This window comes from Eriocheir sinensis, chromosome 13 (assembly GCF_024679095.1).
Source record: "Eriocheir sinensis breed Jianghai 21 chromosome 13, ASM2467909v1, whole genome shotgun sequence".
NCBI classification, from domain to species: Eukaryota; Metazoa; Arthropoda; class Malacostraca; order Decapoda; family Varunidae; genus Eriocheir; species Eriocheir sinensis.
The window spans coordinates 10774151-10799951 of record NC_066521.1 but is presented as its reverse complement, the minus strand read 5'-3'; the positions used below and the strand labels follow the sequence as shown (position 1 = coordinate 10799951).

Below are 25801 nucleotides of genomic sequence, written 5' to 3'. Positions count from 1 at the left end.
GTGGCACAAACATCAGAGCAACACTTTTAATGAAGATAGGGCTTTATAAAAAAAACTAATAAAGCAGATTTTAGAAAGAATTACCCCTCGTTGACGTTCACTCACTTCCTGCTTGTTGGGTCTGTTAATCTGATGTATTGCCTTCCTTCGGGAAACATCAACCATCACAAAGATCACAAACTAGAACAAAACCAGGCAAATTAATGTTTTCTTGCAGTGTATTTCCCAGTGCGCATGCGTAGTGGACATCAGTGACTTATTTTTTGCGAGGAAGGATTTCTCGCAACGGCGGCGGTTTGTTTACAAGGTTTTGGCGCGCCGCAACGCCTCCCTCGATCACCGTCACCTTATTGCCGTCCAGGTGAGGCCCGGCGCTTTATTTACTTATTATTTAAATATTATGTCCCTCAGAAGGCCAGGTGGGACATACTCGGGCGGCAGACGAGGGCCGGGGAGGTCAAACAGGGCCGGTTCTTGAACGTGTGTCGGGGATTTGAATTTGCTGCCGAATATTCAAACATCATGAGCGTGTTGTGATGATTTCCTTCTCCTATGGACCTCTGACGCCTTCTATCGCCTCTTAGGGCCTTACTCCTTGATCTCTCTTCCTTGGTATCCTTTAATTATCTTTCCGTTTCCAGCCATCAGTCAAGAAAAGCATATTGTCTGTCTTATATTGGTGGGTGTGCCCAGACCACGGGTGTGAGGCAGGCAGCTAAGGGTAGCACACAGACTCTAACAATTGTCACCTGTGAACCGACACGCCTTTTTACCCCAATGCACGCTAGTCTCCTTACCCCAATGAGCGTGAGGTGTCATTTTACCCCAATGTTACTCCAGTTAACATGAAACAGTGTTATTCCAGAAGTACGCCTGTCTCACAGCAAAGGATACCTTTGTGCTCCATTAAGTAAGTATATACTTTGTGCACCACAACACACTCATATTTCTCTGCCATCCGTTTATTGTTTCTTTTTTTCTTTTTTTTTTACGTCTTGGCCTATTGCGCCAGTAGGCTTCTTCCCAGTGGATCCTGATGGTCGGTCCAAGGCTTCTTCCCGGTGGGGCCTGATGGTTGGCCCAGCCCGTTCTGGCGCGGGCGAGTGTTTATAGTGGCGCCATCTTGCATTGGCTCATGCTGCCCTCCCAGAGCTCATCTTTAATCCTTGAATCTAGAGTCCGGGTTGATAGGTGGTCTTCTGGACAGCATGTGGGTAGTTTTAAGCCACTCGGCATCTGCTGAAAAATCCCAGCTTGGTGGCACCAGTCGGGGATCGAACTCGCATCCTCCTGAACGCAGGGCCGTCTCACTATCCGTTCAGCCACCACCTTCCCTGATGTGTCCCGTTACCGTTGTTTACCGTTGATGAGGTTTCAGGCCCTGGTCTGCCGCCGTAGCAGCGCTCCACAGGGCCGCTAATATTATAACAGTAATATTAGCACTTAAAGTTGTCTTCAATCCTCATATTTGTGAGGTCGTAGGATTTAGTGAATAAGTGAGTCTTCAGCGTGTTATGCAGCTGTACGGGTGCCGTGCGCATTATTCATCCAGATCCAGATTCTTGAAGATTGCCAGACTGCCACTGTTCTTAACATCCCCAGGTAACTCATTATTTTATTTATTTATTTTTTTTTTTTACGTCGTGGCCTATTGTGCCGGTAGGCTTCTTCTCTGTGGACCCTGATGGTCAGTCCAAGGCTTCTTTCCGGTGGGGCCTGATGGTCGGCCCAGCCCGTTCTGGCGCAGGCGAGTGTTTATAGTGGCTCCATCTTGCATTAGCTCATGCTGTCCTCCCGGAGCTCATTTTTAATCCAAGAATCTAGAGTCCGGGTTGATAGGTGGTCTTCTGGACAGCATATGGGTAGTTTTAAGCCACTCGGTTGCGACTGAAGAATCCCAGCTTAGTGGCACCGGGTGGGGATTGAACTTGCGTCCTCCTGAACGCGGCGCCATCACGCTATCCATTCAGCCACCGCCTCCCCATATAGAGCTATACTCATTATCACAACTCATTCTTGAGATGTATATTTATTTTTTACCATATGATCTGGGGGGACACATCAAAGGATTCCCTTCCTGTTATCACATTTTGACAGCGGGGCGATGGTCAGGTTAGGTTACATTAGATTTAGATAAGACAGGCCAGGTCAGGTTAGGTTTGTTTAGATTTAGTTTGGTCACATTTCATTGTTTACAACAATTACGTGATGTGTTTCATGATGCACTGGCGGTGGGTAATCATCGGACCTACTTTTGGAAATTTACCCATACTTCGATGACTCCTGATAATGAATTTACCCTAATGTTCAATGTGGTAAAAGATTTTGGTATTAATTTTCTTTGTTGCTGCCTTTATTTTATTTGTTTTTGTTTTTAGTTTTCCAGGAGGTTTGAAGAGGAGAGTATCAAGACACCTCTCCAATCAAAACTGACCTGTCTTTTGGCCACTCTTTCAAATGGGCAGACTTCTCCAACCAAAACTGACCTCTCTTTTGGCCACTCTTTCATATGGGCAGTGATTAGCCTTTTTTTTTGTTATTTTTTTTTTTATTTTTTTGAGCTGCTCCCTTTACTGTAAAAAAAAAAAAAAAAAGTAAAGTAAGAACTATGACGAAAGAGGAGCAATTCATTAGTAGGAAACAAGATTTGTGGCGTGAATACAGTCAAACCTCAGCATCCATTGGGGGTAGGTAAAAGAGGCACCTGCAGACATTGAAGATCCATGGATATCTGCTGTCCCCCTTAAAACATTTGGTAAATATATTGGAGGCTCATAAAGTCTAATTCTGTGACCCTGGCTATTTATTTCCATGTAAAACATGATGCTCCATCACTTGGAGATAGTTTTTTTTATTATTATTTATTTATTTATTTATTTATTTATTTATTTATTTTACTATAAAACAGCTATAGAGGCACCAAATTGAATTTGTCTCTGAGTCACAACATAGCCATTTCACAGTAAAAATAATTACAGGTAACTCGCGATTTACACGAGTATTGTGTCCTTGAAGAGGTCGCGTAAATCAAAAACAATGTAAATCAAACAAGAGGTAGGTTTCTATCGAAAAATGAATATTCACTTCATTCAGTGGAGAGAGAGAGAGAGAATATCCATATCACCGAGATATCCACTCAGGCACTCCGTCTCAGCCTCACTCGTGTGAGGAAGAAATGAGGGACACCATGAGCGACTGGCTAGTATTGGCAAATTCTAACATTAAAACCAGGATGTTCCCACAAAGCAAGGCTAAATTATAAGTAACAAATTACTAGAAGTATTTGCTCTCCATACAGGAGATGACAGTTGGGAAGTAAACAAAGATGTAAACATGAGGGTTACAATATGTCTTTAACTTTGTGGTACCAGTGTCCAGTAATTAATGAAGAATAATCACATTTACAATTTCTAAATAATCGTCCGATTATTGGTTGCCAATTAATCAGTAATTGGCCAAATTGCTTATCAGTGCAACCCTAATATATATATATATATATATATATATATATATATATATATATATATATATATATATATATATATATATATATATATATATATATATATATATATATATATATATATATATATATATACACATACATACATACATATATATAAAACATCCTACGAGGGGGGCTTTGTCGCCTTCAACCCCCTGGTTTCCACATTTTGTCTCATTGGGCTACTGCTTGGCCACAGTGGTGTCTGCATGTACCTCTTTGCTATAAAAATGCTCTCTTGAGGGCTTAATATCACAGCTTCAACCACAGGTGACATTGCTGACTTATTATTATTGCACAACACAGTCTAAAATAGTCTAAGAAAAAACTAAAAAATTAAATGTGAGTTCATTAACTAGCTGTTTTAGAGAATTATCCTGCTTATCTATGAAATGTTTTACTTCAAGGTTCTGCTCTTCTGTTGCAGGTGGATGCAGTGAGATATGGTTGATAAAGCTAAGAATAAGGATAAGAAGAAAGAAAAGGGGAAAGGTAATGACCAGAATGCTGAACCTCAAAGCAATGAGGTCGAAGATGTTGAGATGGCAGAGGAGGAGGAGGAGGAGGAGGGAGGGATTCGTATAGGAGACATCTACCTGCCTCCACCGCCTCCGCCAGCATGCACATTTGACAGCACTGAACCCAGGCTTGTCATCACACATATTGAAAATGAATTCTTCAAAAGTTATGCTGGAAAGCAGGTCAGTACCTACTTTTCAGGTTGTACAAGTAGCAAGTATTTTAACTGTCATGGCAAATATCTTGACTGACAGATGACCAAATAATTTTTGCCTCCTCTGTGTGCTGTCACCAAGAACTTTCGTAATTTAGAAGTTAGTTTGTCTTTATTGTGTCATTGCATTGTTTGTTGGAATGTGTCTTCATTATAATTATTCCCTACTTCAATAGAGAAAATCCACAAGGTTCTGAAAGTAATTGAAGTCTCTTTCTGTTATACTCATTCATTCATTCATTTCATCGACGCCTGCTCCTAGGACCTCCCAGCAGGGGATGGCTACGGCAGAAGTGCTTTCAACTTTCTCTATCCAGACACTCCCTTCTTGCCTACTCAAAGTTTCTCAAAGATCTTCCCCCCCCTCTCCCTAACTTACTCTTGCACCCTATCCCTCCATTTCACTGGTGGTCGTCCTTTAGCATTCCCTCCCTCTTATCTCACTCACATACACCCTTCTGGTCATCTTACTTTCCTCCATTCACTCCATGTGGCCAAACCACTTTAAAGTCTGTCGCTTCACTTCTTCCACTACTCCACACTTCTTCCCTTCACCCCTGTGACACATTCCAAAATGCTCATACATACTTTCATTACTCATTCCATCCATTCTACTCACACCACAAGCACTCCTCAAATAACTCATTTCCACTGCCTGCACTCTAGACCTCTGACTTTCATTCCAGGCCCACATTTCACTTGCATATGTGAGGGTAGGTACTATTATTGTATTTTTCAAATCCCTCTTTACCTCCATGCTCACACTTCTGCCATTCATGATTCGTACCAAAGACCCTACCACCCTTCTTCCTTGCAATGCCCTTTCTCTTGTCTCTTCCTCCGTACCACCATACACATAACTGATCCAAGGTACTTTAACTCATTGACCTCCTCCATTTCTTCACCATTGAAAATTATGTTGCATTCCTTTTCACATTCAATTCCCACTCTATACGGTCATACAAAATCTACAACCTCACTTCTACTTCGCTCACTTTACTTCGCTTTACTTTTGTTGATATTTATTTTCAGCTTTCTCCTGTTACAGACACTATCAAAAACACTGACCAAATTTTGTTGGTCACTTTCATTTTCTGCAATGAGCACCGTGTCATCAGCAAACTATACGAATTCAGTACCTACTTCCTTCCTTCATTGAACATTCTTACTCCAACTTCTCCAACTTTGCCCTTCATTTCTCTAATAACACCATCCATATAAATATTGAATAACCATGGTGACATGACAACCCTTGTCTGAAGCCCACTTTTATCTCAAAATGTTCGCTTGTTTCTCGAGTAATTATGTTATACTATACTGTCTTATTATGCTCTATATCAGAAAGATACATTTCTGATTATGGTTATCAAATATAGGAGATGCCCTGTCTTGGAAAGGCTACATGTAATAAATAGGTCATGCCTCTGCTCTCTTCAAAGTAGTAATGCATATCTCAAGGAATCCTCTTCACAATTTGAACTACTGACTTTTTGTTTCAGGTTTTGGGACCATTCCACAAGAATTTCACATCCATAGTTGGACCGAATGGCAGTGGTAAAAGCAATGTCATCGATTCCATGCTCTTTGTCTTTGGTTACCGTGCACAGAAAATTAGATCCAAAAAGATTTCAGTGCTGATTCACAGTTCAGAGAATTATCCAAATGTACAGAGCTGTACTGTGGCTGTTCACTTTCAGAAAGTCATAGATAAAGAAGGTGATGATTTTGAAGTCCTTCCAAACTCCAGCTTTGTTGTATCTCGTACAGCCTTCCGAGACAACTCGTCATATTATCAGATTGATGGAAAAAGGTGTCAGTTCAAGGCTGTTGCCAAACTTTTGCGACAGTATGGTATTGATTTGGACCACAACAGGTTTCTTATCCTCCAAGGTGAAGTGGAACAGATAGCTATGATGAAGCCCAAGGGGGTGACAGAACATGATACTGGGATGTTGGAGTTTCTGGAGGACATTGTTGGCTCATCCAGGTTCAAAGATCCCATTGAACTGCTGTCCAAAAGAGTAGAGGACCTGAATGAGGCTCGCCAGGAGAAGCTTAACAGAGTGAAAATTGTAGAGAAAGAAAAGGATGAGTTAGAGGGACCAAAAGAGGAAGCCATTGAACATCTCAAGTTAGAAAATGACGTCACAAGCAAAAAACACATGCTGCTGCAGTACCGATGCTGGGAATGTTCTGAGGCCATGAGAAAAGCAGAGGAGAAAAAGCAAGAAATAAATGAGGGTATGAGTGATGTGAAAAAGCAGCTTGATGAACTGGTAGAGAAGAGGATTCAAAAGGAAGAAGAAATAAAGAAATTAGGGAAAACGCTTGAAAAAGTAAATAGCCAGAAAGAAGAATGTTCAGAGAAATTCAAAGCCTTGGAAAGTGAAGATGTCAAGATGCAGGAAGATCTCAAACACAAAAACCAGAAGAGAAAGAAGATGATGGCACAGTTGACGGCTGATAAAAGCAAATTAGAGGAACTTGAAAGGGTTCCAGAGAAAAATGAGAAAAGTATTGAGGAATGTGTGACACTGAGGGGACAGCTGGAAGCCCAGAGGAAGGAGGAGGAAGAGGCTTATCATCGGGCCATGTCCACTCTTAACACAGAAACACAGCAGCTGCAAGATGAAAAAGCTACATACGAAACACAGCTTATAGATCTGAGAAAAACAGTTAATGAAGCAAAAAGTGCTCTTGATATTGCTCAGTCAGAACTAGATATTTACCAGAGTACAGAACGAACTGAACAGAAGAAACTTGAGCAAATAACAGCAGGGTTAGAGACAGCCCATAACACTGTACAAATGCAAAATGCAGAGGTAAAAAGACTAGCAAAGGAAATTCCAGAATATGACAAAAAGCTGAAGGTGCAGCAAGGTAAGCTTCAGCAGATCCTCCCAGAACTTCAGATAGTTGATGGTGACTTGAGGACACACCGAATGAAGCTTGAAGAGAGCCGCAGTGCCATGCAGTCTTCCCGTTCCCGGGGGAGAGTGATGGACGCTATCATGGAGCAGAAGAGGAATGGCAGCATAAAGGGAGTGTTTGGCCGTTTGGGTGACCTTGGAGGGATTGACGAAATATATGATGTTGCCATCAGTACAGCGTGTGGGGCACTAGATAACATCGTTGTTGACTCTGTGGAGACTGGTCAGCAGTGCATTACTTTTCTGAAAAGGAATAATATTGGAACTGCCACCTTCATTGCATTAGACAAGATGGAAAGATGGAGAACACACAGTGAGAGGCCGATGGACACCCCCGAGAATGTCCCTCGGCTCTATGATCTGGTGAGAGTCAACGACGACAGGGTGAAGACAGCTTTTTACTTTGCACTCCGAGACACCCTCGTAGCAACTGACCTGGAGCAGGCATCCAGAATTGCTTATGGCAGAGTTCGTCATCGTGTGGTAACTCTCAAGGGCGAAGTCATTGAGCCTGCCGGCACTATGAGTGGTGGTGGCCGCTCAGTCCTCCGTGGCCGCATGGGGAAGCAGGCGTCAGTTGTCAATGTAGATCCCAGAGAAATAGAGCATGCCGAGAAAAAGGTGGAGGACTTGATGCAGAAGGCTACTGCGCTGCGAAATGAGCGGAAACAGCTGGAGGAATCAGTGCACAACCTGACAAGAGACTTAAAATCAATGAACCGTGATTATCAAAGGAGCACGATGGAAGTGGAGGCAGCAGAGCAACAGATAACTACTCTTGAAAATCAAAGAATCCCACAGGAGGAGAAAGTAAAGTCAGTTAAATCTGATCCTGCCAAAATCAAGACCATGGAGAAGAACATCGGAGGAAAGAAGAAGGTCTTCCAGGAGGCATCAGAGTCTGCCCAAGCCATTGAAGCTGAAGTGACGAAGATCCACAACCAGATCATGCAGGTCACTGGAGGCAAGATGAAGGGGCTGAAAAAGGCTTTAGATGCTGTTAACAAGAAACTCGAGAAGGTCAACGCAGAAATTACAAGGCTTCAGGTATGTGTGTATCCATATGTTTATGAATCAAGTTGTCCTTTTGTTCAGAGTGTGTAATGGAGATTAATGATATGATGATAGGGAGTGGTTACACAAATGGGGATGCAACTGGTGCCATTTGAATTAATGTGAATAGTATTGATTAAAAATGGTTTCTGTGACGTGTGTGTGTGTGTGTGTGTGTGTATTTACCTATTTGTGGCTTACAGGGCCAGAGTTAAGTTTGGATTGTCCTGTTTTTATTAATTTTGTCCAAGCTCTCCTTCATTTGATGGACATTCTCTGCCTCCACAATCTCCTTCTCTAGACCATTCCACTCATCAGCACTCTGTATGGGAAATTGTACTTCTTTTTATCCTTCAGATATGTTCCCTTTTTCAGCTTATTACTGTGTCATCTTAGCCCCCTCTGCCTCTCTGTCACAATCAGGTCACTTCTATCCAGTTTGTCCAGTCCACTAGTAAATTTATACAAAGCTATTGTCTTCTCTTCGTCTCCTCTCCTCCAGTGTCGTCAGTTCCCTTTCTTCCAATTTGTTCTTATATAGCAGACTTGACAACTCCAGGATCATTCTGGTCGCTATCCTCTGCATCCTTTCCAGGTTCATTATATCTTTTTTCTTGTGGGGGGACCAAACCAATACTGCATATTTTAATTTTGGTCTTGTCATTGCTGTTATGATTTTCTTCATCATATCCTTATCCATATAATGCAATGCCATTCTAATGTTTTGCAACAGACCATATGTCTCCAAATATCCTATTAATGTGCTTATCAGGGGTCAGTGTATCTTGAACAATCACTCCAAGGTCCCTTTCATTGCTTACTGCATCTATATCCATCTCACCCATCTTAAATGTTGTCATTGGTCTGCTCTTACTCCTTTCATGTATCTCATTTTAAGTCATTTTGAAGCCTCTCACAATCCTCTTTTTTTTCCTTTATCCTTCTTGGGAGCTTGGCATCTGCAAAAAAACTCATATAGCTTGTCACTTTTTCCAGCATATCATTAACGTATATTAAGAACATTATTGGTGCCAGCACCGAGCCCTGTGGGACACCACTCGTCTCTGTTCTCCACTGACTTTTTGTCCCTAACTACCGCTTTCATTTCTCTGTTCATCAAGTTATCCCTCATCCAGTTTCTTATAATTCCCCCACTCCTCTGTGCTCCAATTTCCATAGTAATGTATTATGTGGTACTTTGTCAAATGCAATCTGCCCATTTATCTCTCCTACACTCTGCTAATGGAAATCACATTATCCCTCTTCCATTCTCTTGGTCCTGTATCAGTCCTAATTGAGCAGTTTATTTTGTCATAAATCGCTACTTTCAGTTCGTCACTACATTCCTTTAATATTTAATTTTGGCCGATATATAATCTGGTCCCATTGCCTTTCTGCCATCCAATGGCAATGTAAGATGGCGCCACTATAAACACTCGCCTGCGCCAGAACAGGCAGGGCCGACCATCAGGCCCCACCTGGAAGAAGCCTTGGGCCGACCATCAGGCCCCACCGGGAAGATGCCTGCCGGCGCAATAGGCATCAACGTTTAATAATAAATGATTTCTGTCGACATATATGTTTTCCATTTTTTTTACTTTTAACTTTTAACCTAGTTGTGGTATATGGGAGAGGAGCTACGCTCGTACCATCCCATCTCTCTCTCTCTCGATAGATTCTATAATCCAACTTGGCCCTAAATTCATGAATTGTCATTGCGTGGACTACATTTTTTTCCAGGCCGTTTCAGGCCTCCACCACTCTTTGTGGAAAGCTGTTCTTCATTGTCTTCTATATCTTCCTTCCATGACCTCTTTGTTCTCTTGTGTGTGTGTGCATGCATGTAAAAACCATGTCCATGGTGTACACACAGTTTTATATTATAGGTTGCCATCAAAACTGCAAAACGCAATAGCAAGAAGACGCAGGACAGCATTACTGCAACAGAAAAGGAACTTGCAGAAGTGCAAGATGAGCTCCGAGGCATGCAGGCCAAACGTGCAGAGATTGAACAGATGGCCACCAAAGTTCTTGATGACTTGCAGTCTGTTACAGTAAGTTGCCATTCTTCTTTATCTTAATCTTTTTCTCTTACTTTGCAGTAGGTCTGCTTGAGGTAAAGTAACACTGTTTCCTCATATGTTCTTTGTCTTGCATTAACCCCTGCTGCTCTCCTACAGCAAGAAGCCGAGGAATTAGGGAATCAAATGGCAGAGCTGAAGTCTGAGCGTGATGTGTGCCTGAAGAAAGAGAATAAGATCAGGTCCAGCAAGATAGAAATTGACCAAGAGTTGGAAAAGTATGAAGGGGTCATAAAGGAAAACAAAGCCAAGCTATCACTCTCAAAGAAACAGGTTTGTATCGTTGTATCAAGGATCTGATACAGTGCACCATATAATAATTTATTTGATCAAAATCCCTGATGATTTGTAACTACATATCATCATATCTTTTCTCCTTACTCATTGTATTTATCAATCAGATCAACAAACTGCAGTTGGTGGAAATTCCCTTCAACAAGGAAGAGGAAGAAAGCAGTGAGCTGGCCACCATGGAGCCTGAGCAGCTGCAGGAGCTGGACCCCAAACAGCTGGAGTACCAACTCACTGTCTTGCAGGACAGGCTGCAGGAGTCAAAGCCCAACTTGGCAGTTATTCAGGAGTATCGCAAAAAAGTAACTTAACTGCCTGTTTCTAATGGAGTCTACAGCATAATATTTAGAGGAATCTTGGGCTTACCTTCGTATCAAAATTTGGAACTAAGTTACATGTATTTTTAAAAGTTGCCTACATGTAAGACTTTACAGAATCATTCCTCATCAAAGTGAAGGTTCCATAGCGATCTCTCAGTCTGATGTCACTTTGACACGTGTGGGGGGGCGCACACACACCAAAAAAGAGAGAGAGAGAGAGAGAGAGAGCATATGTTTATCAGTAATCTTTGTTTAATTATTACATCTCAGCATACAAGTGTGGACACAAATTGACAAATATTCTGTGCTTGTATGTTCTGAGGGTTGGTATTTTAGGTGGTCGGAGTTTTATTAATAATAGTGATCTTTCCACACACACAGGAAGAGACATACCTGCTACGTGCTGCCGAGCTTGACGAGATCACACACAAACGAGATGAACAAAGAAAATACCATGAGGACTTGAGGAAGCAGCGTCTGAACGAGTTCATGAGCGGCTTCACCATCATCTCTAACAAGTTGAAGGAAATGTACCAAATGATCACTCTAGGTGGAGATGCAGAGCTTGAGCTGGTGGACTCTTTGGACCCATTTAGTGAGGGTATCATCTTCAGGTAAGCTATAAAGAGTTGCCATAGAAGAGAGTAAACTAGAGTTGCTTCCCTTTTATGAAAGTCAGTTTTGATTAATATTTCTTTTATTATTGTTGTTAGTAACCATGATTCGTTGTATTACTAGGTTTTGAGCCACACCCATAGTCTTGATTTGTATCTGGAATTGGAGCCTAGGCTACTTGGCAAGTTTGTTGGGGATTGGACCGCAGCTTGAGGCAGTCTATCGCCCACTCATCCAAAGAAAGTGGCCTTACCTCACTACAAGTCCTGCCTGATATAATAGTTAGAGCAAAATCCATTGACATGGTGATGTGTTAGTTAGGTGGGCACCAGTGGGACTAGATTTTTTTTTAATACTTAATTCATATATATTCCATAGTCACATATACCAATTTGGACCCTCAACAGTTGAAAAGAATGGTTCTTAGGCAAAAGGCCCTCTTCAATGGTGTTGAATTATTTGCATTTTGATGTCTTCAGTTTCCAGCATACAAGACTGCTTGCCTCCTAGATGGCCAGTCAGTAGAATAGTAATTTGACAATGCCACATACACTGATTGCACCTGGAAAAAAGATTTACATAATTAGTCCTGTTAACTGTTGATACTCCCAATATTCTGATTGATTATGTCAAGCTTCTATGCAGTCACTTAAGATACTTTGAACTTCATTACTGTTGTTGTGATTATACAAGGACTGTCAAATTATTTTTTTGTAAATCACAAAAGTATTATCAAAGATTAATATGATTTTTAGTTTAATGTTTCTTTTCCTATTGTAATTTTAAATGCATTACAATGAATTTTCAAGTCCTTATGTAGGGGAGGGAGTAAGCATTGATCATGTGGATGTGGTGCATGCAGGGTCCTAAGTTCGTCTCACTGGTCTTAGCATTAGCTGACAATTTTCAGTGATTGCACAGTGGCTGAAGATCAATTGAATGCTATTTGTCAACTTTACCTTCATTGGCTTTCAAGAGTACTGCAACTCAGCACTAGTCAAAGTCACAAGTCACAGAAGTACTATGTTGCTACAAAAAGTTTCGCCCATGCTAGTAGTGGGCCTCTGAAGATAACATCTTAATGATTTGGGCATATCCAATCTTGTGGCCAATCCAAGTGTATATATATATATATATATATATATATATATATATATATATATATATATATATATATATATATATATATATATATATATATCTATATATATATATATATATATATATATATATATATATATATATATATATATATATATATATATATATTGTAATGTGGAGATGAATTAATTTCCTGAACAATCTCACATCCAATATAAAATAACTTTCCAATCTATTTCTTGATATTTATATGGCAGACTCGTTTAAAGTAACATTTTCAAGGTGCACACTCACACTGCTGATAAGATATTATATTCAAAGGCACCAATGGTCTGCAGGAGCCTGCAAAGTGTTAGTGGATAAGGGTGGTATAATGTATATTCCTTCTTATGTCATGCTGCCTCCTTGCGTTTCCCTTAACCCTTTCATTGCTAAACACTCGCAGTGAGCGGTAGCGCATTTGCTGGTGGTGATAAACGCTCGCTGCGAGTTCCAACCGCACTCAAATCTCCCGTGTATGAGAGTGTTCCAACACTATTTCTCAACACAGGATTGCCAATTCAGTGGGTTTTCCACTAAATTTGGTGGAAAATCATATCATCATAGCGCGGAAAATCTAAGAACGAGTAACTGGTGGATGTTCTTGTCCAATATAACGGCATTTTTGCATTGTTTCACCCGTCATCTGACTGATTCTTTGACCAAATAGTTGTAAATTTTGCAGCTGGCAATACTACCTTGCCAGCACCTCATGGAGAGATGTCCGCAGTTGCCTCAATATAGCTGACCGTCACGGACGCACTAACGTAAGTGTTCACAGGCAACACCCCCTGAACATGCATGTACATTCGCAGGAGAGGCATACATAACCGAATCCTATAGATCTTAGCCTCCTCTTTCCAATGTTGTTTTTAGCTGTGATGAATAGTTTTTGAGATACAGAGGTTAAAAGAGACCCCCCGATGGGCTGCTAGAGTGCGTCTGGGGGGATAGTCGCTTCCTCGCCATGCGCAGCGATAGGGTTAATAAAAGCTGAAAGAAAGGGTTTGGTTGATAGACAATGAGACACTATGTAGGTGATCTTCTTGATGACTGATAAATGTCAGCCAGTCATATTATCTATCTATTATTATATGCTATTGTTTCTGAGATTGTAAGGCCCGTTCCCACTGTGTCGACTCTGGGCCACGACAACCCAGCGACTTTTAGGCCCCCTTCACACTGTGCCGAATCAGCATCTGGCAATCGTTTCTAGACCTCTCTCCAACCATATGTGACCTTTTCACAACGTTTCACACCCAAGACCTTGCATACCCAGAGTCACTGGGTTGTCGTGGCCTAGAGTCGGCACAGTGTGAACGGAGCTTAGGTGGTATAGGTTCAGAGGTTTACAACAAGAGGAAACATCCACAAGAGCACTGCTGTGAGCTGAATGGTGTGACATCACAGTCAGTGGCTGGCAAAATGCTGTGGCGCTACAGGATGCACAAATATATATTTAATGCTGTTGAAGAATCTAGTTTTGGAAGAAAATCGGCACAGGAAAATGGATGGCTTGAACTAAATACTGCAGTCAGGGGGTTAGTCAGGTGCCCAGCATACTTTTATGGTGTGCACTTCTTACTTTGTCCATATGTGTACTAAAAACTAACTAACTTCACTGTGTGCAGTGTCCGGCCACCGAAGAAATCTTGGAAGAATATCACAAATCTGTCTGGTGGTGAGAAGACACTGTCGTCCCTAGCCCTGGTGTTTGCCCTGCACTACTACAAGCCTACACCGCTCTATGTAATGGATGAGATTGATGCAGCCCTTGACTTCAAGAATGTCTCAATCGTTGGAAATTATGTGAAGGTATGACTTTTTTTCAGAAGTAGCATGCTGTACTGACTACTAAGTCATGGAATAGCCATAGAGTAAGTACTTACTTAATGTCATTTGCAGGCTGTTGGAAACTATGACTAAGTGAAATGATGTATAGATAAATGAATTTTATCATAGGCTAATTAAAATAAGCAAGTTAAGCTCCTATGGTTTGTTTTTGGTCAGAAAATAAACCACCAATCTTCTAAATAGACCCAAAATACTTCTGACATCAAATACTGAAATAAATGTGAGCTTTACTGTGTATTTAAAAAAGATTAGTAAAAAGAATATAGTTATTGAAAGACCTGCTATATATTTAAACCAATGATGTGTCTTTGAATATTAACTCTAATCATTCACATACAACTAAAAGAATCTGGTACTAAAAATATAAAACAGTTTGAATCCTGGGGAAAATGTTGATCTGAAAAATGATTTGTTCACCTGGTTTCCGTTCCATGTAGGGCAGAAAACCAAGTTGGCCGTAAGAGTGTAATAAGTGTTTGAGTGAAATATTACCCCAGAGTGTACAAAAAATTTGGCAAGTAGTTGGTTTGACTTAGTGATGTGGAGATCACAAAGATTCTTACTTAAGAAAATAGATTCTGTAGTCAAACAAGCAATGATTCAATAATTTCTTCACTCATTCTTGACCTACCTACAACATTTTGTGTTACGTTACAGGAACGAACAAAGAATGCCCAGTTTATCATCATCTCACTACGGTCCCAGATGTTTGAACTGGCAGACCGGCTGGTGGGGATCTACAAGACCTACAACACGACTAAGTCTGTGACCATTAACCCTGCAAAGATAATCAGCAGCATTGGTGAAGAAAGCACCCCTGCATCTGCCAGCAGTTCTCTCAGCACAACCATGTTGCCCAACTCTGCTTCAACAGCTGAGAGTACAGCCTGAACTAATAGTTTACTAGTAGGCTTGCAATATGTAGAATATTTTAGTAAATGAACATAGTTTGAACATCTGGCAGTCATTATTGGTAAGGCAGAGATATAGTGAGATGAAGAACAATGTGTAATGGACAGAAGCTGGAGTTGAAAAAGGAAAGAGGATAAAAGAAGATTGTCATGGATGCAGCAAGGGGCATCCATGGAACAATCTTGGCACCTATCCTGTTTTGAGGTAGCAAAACCTTCCATGGTGAAGATACTTTTGAGCAGAGTTAGTGGTGAAAGTTGGTAGGGTAAGCTGGAAAATGGCTATATATATTTGTCAGCTCAAATGCTGCAGTGTGTGATATGGAATAGAACAAGCAAGCGATTCCGTGGATGATGCAAGCGATTCCGTGGATGATGTAAAGTGTCAACACATTTTTGCAATGCAGAGTAGTTCTGTGAAGTGTCTATCAATCATTTATTGTGTATTTAAAATAGCAAAATGGATGCCCTCGAGTTTCTGTAAAATCACTGCATGTTTCTTGTAATCTATGAGTCATTGTTATGAAATACATTATTGAAGTAAAACAAATCACCAATCAAAGTGTGATGATGACATGGCTCCCTATGAAATATGCTTAACATGAGTTTCTGGAAAATAAGCTGAAGTTCTTATAAACTACTTGAAAATAAGCTGAAGGCCTGATAAACTAGGTCGTCTTTCACAGTAAAATTTTACTTTTATGATTTAATTGGAACCACATTTATGCCAACATAATGAACATTAGATTGGCTACCTATCACTGCACTTATGTAAAGATACAATTTATGCAAATGTGAAGTATTTTACTGTACTGCAAGGTGGATACTAAGCCATATTTAAATTTACAAAGTAATTAATATGAAACCACATAACTACTCTGCTCCATGTGGTGAATATAGGTTCACTTACTACTTCATCTGTGAAATTGATATCAGGAATCAAGAACTCGTAACTGCTAGGCTGCAAAGGAAGTTCAAAATAATTTAAGTTAAATTTTCATACCTTCTCATCCTGCAAGACACTGCTTCCCCTGGACCTTGGTGGGCTGTGACAGCACCTGCACCAGTGATGTGTTCATGGTCACTGTCAGGGTCTTGGCAGCAGGGTGTACAAATGTGCAGTGTGGCGGCCCATTCATGGGTGATCCTTCCTTCTTTGACTTTACTGCATTTTCATTATTTCTTTGTGTATACAAAGAACTTTTGGTTTCCCACCCTGTGTTTGTGGAAAATGTGTCAATCATGACGATAAATATTTTTCTTGTTATGTAATAGGGACAGTACTAGTATAAACGTATTATATTTAACCTTTATAACAGATTTCATATCATTATTTGCATATTAAAATTATACTTTTCGAAACATTGGGTTTTCAAACCTTGAGAAAATGTAACTTATTAAATATTAGCTAATTATTTAACTTTCCTAATATTTACAAACAAGTAGGCCTAGTCTGGCACCTCAGTGGTTAGCACACCTAGCTAAGAATAAGCCAGCATGGTTTCAATCCCAAATCCGAGCAGTCTGTACCCAGAATAAGGAATTGTATTATCCTGCCAACTCTGTCATATGTGTCAGAGATGTGGACATGGAATGCAGCACAGCAATCGAGAATACGTGCAGTGGAAATGAGTTACATAAGGGGTGCATGTGGCATGTCAGGATGGGATGGAGAAAGCAATGAAAGTGTGTATGAGCAGTTTGGTATGGGTGCAACAGCGAAAGGAGTGGTGGAGTGGGTGAAATGTGGCACATTGAGATGGTTTGGGCACGTGATGAGAATGGGGTAGAATGAATTTGTGAAGTGTTTGAGGGAGGGGGTGTCAGGGGAAGACCACCTGTGAAGTGGATCAATAAGGTGAGTATTGGAGTGAGACAGTTGGAAGTAGCAGGATTGAATGTGGTGAGAGGGAGTGCCAGAACAGGGAAAGATGGAGATACTTCTGCCGCAACCACCCCGTGGAGGGAAGTTCCCGCGAGGAAGCACTTTTCTGTGAAAGAGGTAGCACTCCCTTGTAACCATAGCCAAGCTATATGGGCTTGGCTATGTAGCTCTGGGGATTATTTAATCCCCTTTTTAATCTCTTGGGCAAGACAATAAATAGTTAACTAGAAAAAGTAAACTGGTAGCCTTGATGTCACACCTACCCTAGGTAGTGGCTTCTCACCCACCACTGGCTCAAGGGCCAATGAAACAGATGAGCACAGAGGCTCTGTGCAGCTTAGCATAAGCCCAAAATAAATACCTAGCCAAATAGTTGAATTTAAGCAACTAACTATATTGGATCAACTTTAGGTAAATCCCCAGCAGTGACCCAATTCCCAGTCGGGTGGGTAAGGCCCACCTGTTGTACAGGATATGATGATAGTTTCAGATTTAAGATGGAATGCAGCAATAGATAAGGATTTGTGAAAATAAGTTGCATCATGATTAACCAACTGGTATATGCCAGGAGGACAATTCACTTATCCGCTGCCTCCACCCATGACGGTTCCCCCAGCCAAGCCTCTATGCAGCTACCCTTTCCATTCCAAGCCCCTTTAAGGAGCAATCAACTTCCCTAGCAATGAGTTACATGGGCATCCCCTTTGTCTCCTCCACTCATGCTCATGAACATGCAGTGACAGCCTCTAATACACATGAAAAGACTGTACTGTTTCATTCAGCAAGCCTTCAAACACTTGTAGTACCTTGATCTTGGCCCAGGAGACCTCCAGTCCAAAGGGACTTCAGGTCTCCTGATAAAGACGTATTCAATGCCCTTTCTGGCCTTAATCCTCAGAAAGCTTACGGATCCAATGGAGTTCCTCCAATTGCATTCAAGCTGGGCTTCTACGCTGACACCCTGCCTGGTCAAACTTTTGTCAAACTTTTGCCTCTCCATTTCAAAATCCATCTCCTTCCAACTATGTCCCTAACGTTTGATTGATCTCCTGCATCATTATTATGTGGTCTAAATACCTACATGCTAGGATTACTAGTGTACAGAGTGCAACCACAGAGTTATATACATAGAGGGTTCCCAGAGTCTGGATTTTGAAGCAGCTGGCGGCCATCTTAGGGTGACGGATGGGGAGACAGAGAATTTTAATATCGCGTAGTTATTTATGTCTGCTGCTGCTATTATCAAGTTAGCAGCGCCTCGGCGATCCTCTATCAGATAGACTTGTTATTTTCTTGTCCATTTTTTACCCCCTGATTGTTACATTGGTACATGTCATATACCACCTGAATCGGAAAAATGTACTGAATTTGAAACTGTAAACGAAAATTTAATGCAATAAAAAGTACATGAATGACAAGGAGTTGAATTAAAAAAGGTGAACAAAAATGTTTATACACTACCATCATTTTTTCTCATTATTTTATTGTAGGTATACCTACGTGCAATAAATTTGTAATCATGATATGCAGCAATGTCTCATCAACACGTTTATCAGCTCAGTTTTCCAAAATATCATAATGGTGGCTAGCTACTAGTGGTTAAGTGTAAACATGTGGAATCAGGGAAAGGTCGCCAGTCCGTCACCCTATGACGGCCGACCAGAGTTACTGGCAGGAGCAGTGGCTTCACCTCTCACCGTGGCGAGAGATTGGAGTTGAACCCTCTGCTATAAAACTCTGTGAGTGCACCATTACCTCACCTCTGTTTGAAGGAAAACTGTCCACTTACTTGTCGACGGCAGCAAACCCAGCAAGCCTGTGTTTCTAGTTTCGCCAGCCTCACCAGGTAGCTGACTGTCTTGGGACCACACACCGGCACGCCTGTAAATAGGATGTAATTGAGTTAGCCATACTAAAATAAAACGTGGATGAGTACCTAATCTCGAAGTTAGTTAACAAAATTACTGTGTGGGGGTTAAGCCTACATTACATGTTGGAGCGGACTGCCTCTCTGCATCGTAGGTAATCGGATGCCCGAAACACCTGAACCTGTCTCGGGAAGCCTACACTCCTCAAGGCACGTTTTTCTCCCTCATCCATAAACCTTAACATTCTGAAGGGCAGTGAGCGCCTAATATAGCAAATGGGTTCGGATTCTGAGCAGCTTAAGGACAGAGACTAATCTAATGTTTTCCGTCTTTGTGATGAAAATGAATCCATAACCTCGGGAGGGCATAAAGCCTCGAATTACCAAAGCTTGCCCTTCCCCTACTGCTTAATTCCCATCAGCCTACCATTCATCATCATCATCAATATTTCGTTTAACGTCCGTTTTCACTCTTCCTGAGCGGTTGGACGCTTTATGGCTCTCCTCCATTCTACTCTGTCTTCTGCCCGATGCTCATCCAATCCCATCAATGCCAAGTTTTCCTGTATACACCTTTCCACGTTTTCCTAGCCTACTATTAATTAAGAAAACCAAATGTTAATAGCTGGTGAACTGAACTGCCTCAATGGGCCAAGATTCGAAACCTTGACAACTTTGGTCCGAGGATTCGCGGATAGTTGGGGAATCTGAACTTGACGTTCGTGTAAATAGTGATTCAATTTGTTTGTTTGAAATTTATCTTCCACGCCTCTCTGGTCTTGTCATTCAAAATTACACCCAAATTAACCAAAGGGTTACTGGGCAACAGACGGGGCGATTACTTCTGTTATGTAATCGATTACGATTACTTAATATTTTCACGATTACGATTACAATGAAATTAGGTGTAATCGATTACGATTACATGATGCATTAATCGTGATTACGGGAAGGACTGAAAGGTGAACTTGCAAATTTCATACACATGTACCATACTAAATATTTAATTGGTTGAATTACTACAGATATTCAGAGTACATACTTGCTGTACGAGAAACAACTAAAACTTTGCTAATGTAATCGCAAAAGTAATCACGATTACGATTACATTTTTAATGTATTCGAATACGATTACGATTATTTGAAAAAAATGTGGGTAATCGATTACGATTACTTGAAAAACTGTAATCGATTACGATTACACCATGTCTGCTGGGCAATGAGACGGACTGGGAAAGACAAACAAGGGTACAAATGAAAAAGAGTGCAAGAGCAACTGTCAACCCCTTCTCGTGTTGAATGGTAATAGTATAATGGCAGGTCATCCATTAATAAAACGGCAACACAAGGGCACAGGCTGGTCTGCACAAATTTACCTGAACGGGGTTATTTCAGAACCATACTGCGCATTACCTTCGCCGCACATCACTGCTTCATCATAATAATGCACAATCCGCTACTTTCCATATTCATTGAGAGCTTGCGGTGCACCCTTAAAATATTACACAGGAGATGGAAACAAAAGATCTCGCAGCACTCTGTCCCATACGTTTTTCAATAAATGCAATGTCCGGACCATCCCACCGTCCGAGTCATCGCCGCTCTCCCCTACTAGATGCATACTAATTATGTATTATTTTTATGAATAATGAATGCCACTGGGACCTGCCTGAGCTGGTGGGCTGGTTCATTAACAATAATGTTCTTTCAGCTGTGCTTAGTGTGTATTCTGCATTTGCTCCTAGATTGTATAGTTCATATGTCCAGTCCCTTATGTCTGCTCCCTTGACTAAATCAAGGCCTTTATTTTTTTTTAGCACTTGTCCCCTACCATTGTATCTTTTAAGTTTCCTGGTGCTACTTACACATGTATCTTTAGTTGTATAATCACACTCTGTACTGCCTGGGGGTTGGGATGGCATGCTCCTCCCTTCTCCTTCGTTGTTTACTTGCAACAATAAACTATCAATCAATCAATCAATCAATTATTCTCCCAATGTGGTATTACATAATTTGTTAAATATATCTTTTGAACGTGTCATTATAAAGCGGCCAACACGCCTGATCGGCCCCGCCTGGAAGGGCTGAGCTGTAACATTCAGCTTACGGATCACGAAGCTCTGAGACTATTCCTCATGCTTAGGGTGTTTGGTCTTCACCCCAGACCAAACTCAAATAGAACTTCTGTCTACACACTTAAAACAGCAACATACGCTTACCTGAGCAATGCCATGGAGACGTACCGCCGCCGCCGCCACGCTGCCCCTGGCCGTTCCTGCTCCGCCTGACCGCCCTGTCAAAGATGAGTGAATGAGTGATCTTTGCTGCTGCCACTGTCCTGCTGGGCGCCGAGCCGCAGCCTGAGGGTTGACAGACCTTTGATGGGGCAGCAGCCTGATGGGTCCTTCTCGCACCACACAGAGGAAAAATGCTGCAAATCACACAGTTCAAACCAAGTAAAACAGTAATGCCTAGTTTGTGTACAACATATAGATGGACTATTATTTATAAACAACCAAATGACAACAAAAAGCTGCCGGACAACTGCTACGAGGTGAAAATCTCTGCGAGCATTAGCAACTAATTTGTGCCTTTAATGAAACTGAGTTATGTTGATTACTGCATGTTGACGGCTATGATAAAACTACAAGCGAGTCGACAGTTCAAGACCTCGAATGAAGAAGAAGAATGATGGAGCTCCAGCAATCTGCTGTGTCGTCACCTGAAGCTTCGATTCTCTCTCTCTCTCTCTCTCTCTCTCTCTCTCTCTCCAGGTGAAAAAGTTTCATATGGTATTATGCAATAATGCACAACCACATTCCTACCTTAATAATCTATTTCGAATGAAGCACAATGCGTGAAGCACAAAACTCATGTTTCCAGCTAGAAAAGTGGAAGAGGCTTTCAAAACGGTTCATGATAGAAATCACGCAGCCTTGCTATAGTGTTTGTTACTCTTTCCTCTTCCCCTGAAGTCAGCTTAGGCCCGAAAGCCCTATCACTGACTCAGTGGTTACAGCGATCACCGTTTGCCTCTTATGACTATTATGAGTAAATCATTCTTGCATTAAAGGGGAAGTTTTAAACTGGAATATCGATCGCTGCCGCCCACACGTGGATGCAGCCAAAAGCAACACTGTTCCTGACCTAACTGTTCGTCCGCAGCATTGTGTTGCCTACAGCTTCGTGGCGGTGACAAGTGATACTCGCCGACACGCGCCACAAGGCCTGAACGGCGCACCGACTCTTCGTGCTGACAGCTGCAGGGGCCTCGCTCATTCCATCGCCGGCTCCGCGTCTTTTAACCAGACAATCGCTCTTTACTGTATACCCCATGAAGTGACTTGGTTACGCGTAGTGGTGTCTAGCAGTGCATCATGTACGATTCGATACTATTCCCTGTGGTCTCCGTGGCCGTGAGCGTGGTGATGGGGGTGCTGGGGTACAAACTCACAAATGCCTGTGTGGACTTTTGCTTCATATATTGTAAACGGTGAGTGTTGCAGAGTGTTCAGTGGATCGCAGGGGCTGTCAGGTCGCGGTGCCATCCGTGTTGTGCATAACTTTAATCTCACACCGAAGAAACCCCGCGGATGCTGAATGGTGTATTCAGTAAAGCAAGATGGGTATCGTGGGACGGGGCACGATCGCGTTCTTCATGATGGATAGCGTTGGCGGTGTTATTTTCTTGAATGTAAAATGTAAGAAGCATAGTGTTCATGGCAGCAGGGTTATCACTGATGATACTTACTGCAAGAAACTCAGACAGGCGACTAGTTTTTAACACTAATTTTGCTTCCTCGCAGATGCAGGAGACGCGCGGATCGGTCCCCGCTGGACACTGTGAGGGTACAGGTGGATCTCTCGAGGGGCGTGGTTCACACTTTCCGCGATTTCCCTAGCGACGCTTCGGCCGCCGCCTCCACCGCCCCGCTAGTCACGGGTGTAGGGGATGCCACCCCTTCCACGCCAACGATGTCCTCTTGCAGCAATCTCGGCGCCTCCAAGGTCAGCATTGCCACTCAGACAACCTCCATCCTCGCGTCCTGCAGTAACAGCAGCTACAGTAACGGCAGCAGCACCAGTAGCCTCAGTTCGGCAACCTCGATGGAGGTCAGCCTGTTTGACAAAAGTATGTGGGGCACCCGCAGCTCTAACACAACCGATCAGCTAGACGACTCTGCTGGAACCCTCGTAGACACAGACACCTCGCCCGAGAGAGCATTTTCCGCCACGCGGTACAGTGACACAACCTACTTCGAAGAATCGTCAGAGGCAGGCAAGCAAGTCGAACTTAATCCTACGCGCCCTGGCACCTTCGAGTGTGCGCCACGAGAGATGATCGAACTCGGTCCACTTAACAGCCCGAGTAACCCTTGTTCTAATGTTTTCCCACTTCAAGTGATTCAAGAGTGTCCAGAGGATCCCGCATTGGCGCAGAGCATCACCACTACTCTCCTCACAGAATCGAGCACTTGCATTTCTCCTCCTCCGACGCCCATCATTCCCCTTGATAATCTTGACTTCGGAGGCTTGAAATCAAGCGGGCTCCGCAGCTACAACCCCTTCAACCATGAGAGTGCGGAGAGTGACTCGGCCGACCTCGAGTCTGACCATGATAGTTTCTACACTTGCACGGGCGGGAATGAAGAAGCCTCGTCCGTAAAGGAGATAGATCTTAGTTTTGACGCTAATCACAATGTTAACCAGCTGGAGAATGCTGACTGGGTAGTAACTTGAGTGCGTGTGCGTGTGTGTGTGTGTGTGTGTGTGTGTGTGTGTGTGTGTGTGTGTGTGTGTGTGTGTGTGTGTGTTAAAGCTTTTTAAAATTCAGGTTTTTATTTTTGGACTGAAAAAAGTATTTTTTTTTAAAGAAGTTTAGGTTCTTTCAAGACGAGGCTGACAAGTTCTGTAACAACGATAAGAAGCTGATGTTTGTGTAATCTTTTATTGTTTTGTGCTCGTGAAAGATTTGTGACGATGGTTTCCACCTGAATTTTCTTATATGGTTACTAATTTAATACATCGATTTTATTTTTATGACCGAAGCTGTAGACTGACGTTCTCCATTCCAATTGTACGGCTCCTCATGTGATACTAAAAAATGGAAGTAAGTGGTAATCGGTCAAATTTCAATATGAACAAATTTCAAATTATGATTTTGTAAAGTATTCCTGATAAAAGGAGCAAAGCAGAGGAAGATCAATAAATACAACCATGCTAGCAAGGATAAGAATAAATAGTTTTACTCGTTAACATGTTTGAAGCCACACAGCAGAAGCGAGTCATTTATAGAAGCTAAAAATACGAAGTGTAACAAATTCGCAATCATAACTTTTACCACATGCAAAATAGTACTGAGTTCGCTCTTCGTGTAACAACAAATAACCTTAATGGACGCGGAGATAAGAAAAATTTAAATGAATAAAAAAGTATTTCCTGAGAAATCATAAGAGTAGAGTATTAATAAGTTCCGTTCCAGTGGTACACAGGTTTTCTCGTAATTCCTGCTTAAGCATACAGACAATCCTTCGAAACCAGAAGATGACACACGAACCAAAAATCCAGAATTCTCTTTTAGGGACGAAGAGGCGCTTTGAGGAATAAACGGACCATGCACCTTTACTTGCAACATACACGTGATCACTCGAAGACCAGCCTGTCCCAGCTCTACCTTAGGTTCAGCAAGGGTGACGTAAGGGCTTTTAGCAGTGTGTCGACATGAATGAGAAAGACTTTGAGGAACCACACCCGCGGAGGCACTGGTGGCTGCTGCTGCCGATCCTCATCCTTCTGATCATCGCCTGGGCCATAATGGTCGTCTGGATTACCCAAGTCTTCAGAGTGAACTTTGCATCAGTCTCGGAGACAATTCAGAGGTGCGTGTTTATTTACCTAGTTGTAGTTTTACAGGGCCTGGGCTTACGCTCGTGTGGTCCCGTCTCCATATCTGTATTTGTCCAGTTTTAAAGTTATGCCCACTCTTTGCCGATACTACATTCACACTTAGTCTGTTCCAAACCTCTATGTTTATTTGCAGGAAGCTATATTTCTTTGTGTGTGTGTGTGTGTGTGTGTTTTCCCAGTGTCACTAACCATCCTTTGTATTCCCTACAGTCAGTGATGGCAGAGACGAAGGGACACCAGACACTCCGGAAGCACCTCCAGGCTGCTCGGCGCGTCACCCTCGCCCGACACAAGTGGCTGCGCGGCGCACTGATGGGATGCCTCAAGGAGTTCATTTTATCACCAAATGTTTTATTTCGGCGTTTTGTTTTATTCAGTCTGGTTCTGATCGTATGAGTTTTAGACGAAAGTGCTTGCATGTTTTAGAATGCTTTTAACATTATTTGTAAACTTTTAACTATTCTCAATCGCTTGCTGAACTCCCTTTTCTCGATTTTTCTTCATCGCTTTCGCCCCACTCTACTACAATGTTAACTTTTTTCTCTCCGTCACTCTTTTCTCCATCGTTTGCTTACTGTTTCTCCGTTTTTTTGCCTATGTTCAGGTGATGTAAACCAGACGCATTATAGAAAAGTACTGCACCACATATAAACTGAAAATTGCAGTGTACTGGCAGTGTGTCCCTCAAAATAAAACCACAATAAACAAA

The 25801-nt window shown here is 42.0% G+C and overlaps 2 protein-coding genes and 1 long non-coding RNA gene across 8 annotated transcripts; 2 read left to right on the top strand and 1 right to left on the bottom strand.

The window, feature by feature from the left end:
- Window positions 1–232: 232 nt before the first annotated feature.
- LOC126997967 (structural maintenance of chromosomes protein 4-like) lies at window positions 233–15983 on the top strand. 2 transcript variants are annotated; one of them, XM_050859230.1, is made up of 9 exons: window positions 233–361; window positions 3933–4206; window positions 5738–8215; window positions 10108–10275; window positions 10402–10575; window positions 10704–10895; window positions 11295–11527; window positions 14300–14483; window positions 15180–15983. In XM_050859230.1, exons 2-9 carry the CDS (start codon window positions 3949–3951, stop codon window positions 15411–15413), a joined length of 3921 nt encoding a protein of 1306 aa, XP_050715187.1. In that variant the 5' UTR covers window positions 233–361; window positions 3933–3948; the 3' UTR covers window positions 15414–15983. The 2 variants fall into 2 exon arrangements, with proteins under 2 accessions (XP_050715187.1, XP_050715188.1); XM_050859231.1 differs by lacking the exon at window positions 233–361 and adding an exon at window positions 478–910.
- LOC126997969 (uncharacterized) lies at window positions 11593–22954 on the bottom strand. Of its 5 annotated transcripts, none has more exons than XR_007752532.1 (5): window positions 22937–22954; window positions 21405–21545; window positions 19108–19199; window positions 16437–16649; window positions 11593–12090 (listed from the first exon to the last, which is right to left on the bottom strand). It is a non-coding gene; the product is annotated as an uncharacterized LOC126997969 (long non-coding RNA). The 5 variants fall into 5 exon arrangements; XR_007752534.1 differs by having other exon boundaries at window positions 21405–21478; window positions 22937–22952; XR_007752535.1 differs by lacking the exon at window positions 22937–22954 and adding an exon at window positions 22011–22025 and having other exon boundaries at window positions 21405–21478.
- On the top strand, window positions 22170–25801 carry LOC126997968 (uncharacterized). The gene is made up of 3 exons (XM_050859232.1): window positions 22170–22678; window positions 22992–25064; window positions 25303–25801. The coding sequence occupies exons 1-2, from the start codon at window positions 22563–22565 to the stop codon at window positions 23923–23925; spliced, it is 1050 nt and encodes a 349-aa protein (XP_050715189.1). The 5' UTR covers window positions 22170–22562; the 3' UTR covers window positions 23926–25064; window positions 25303–25801.

Bases quoted from the DNA above. Each gene is read 5' to 3' on its own strand.
- LOC126997967 (XM_050859230.1), top strand. From the start codon at position 3,949: ATGGTTGATAAAGCTAAGAATAAGGATAAGAAGAAAGAAAAGGGGAAA. The intron at 10,896-11,294 runs GTAACTTAACTG...CCACACACACAG, and splicing joins TTCAGGAGTATCGCAAAAAA to GAAGAGACATACCTGCTACG. The intron at 11,528-14,299 runs GTAAGCTATAAA...CACTGTGTGCAG, and splicing joins AGTGAGGGTATCATCTTCAG to TGTCCGGCCACCGAAGAAAT.
- LOC126997968 (XM_050859232.1), top strand. From the start codon at position 22,563: ATGTACGATTCGATACTATTCCCTGTGGTCTCCGTGGCCGTGAGCGTG. The intron at 22,679-22,991 runs GTGAGTGTTGCA...GCTTCCTCGCAG, and splicing joins TGCTTCATATATTGTAAACG to ATGCAGGAGACGCGCGGATC.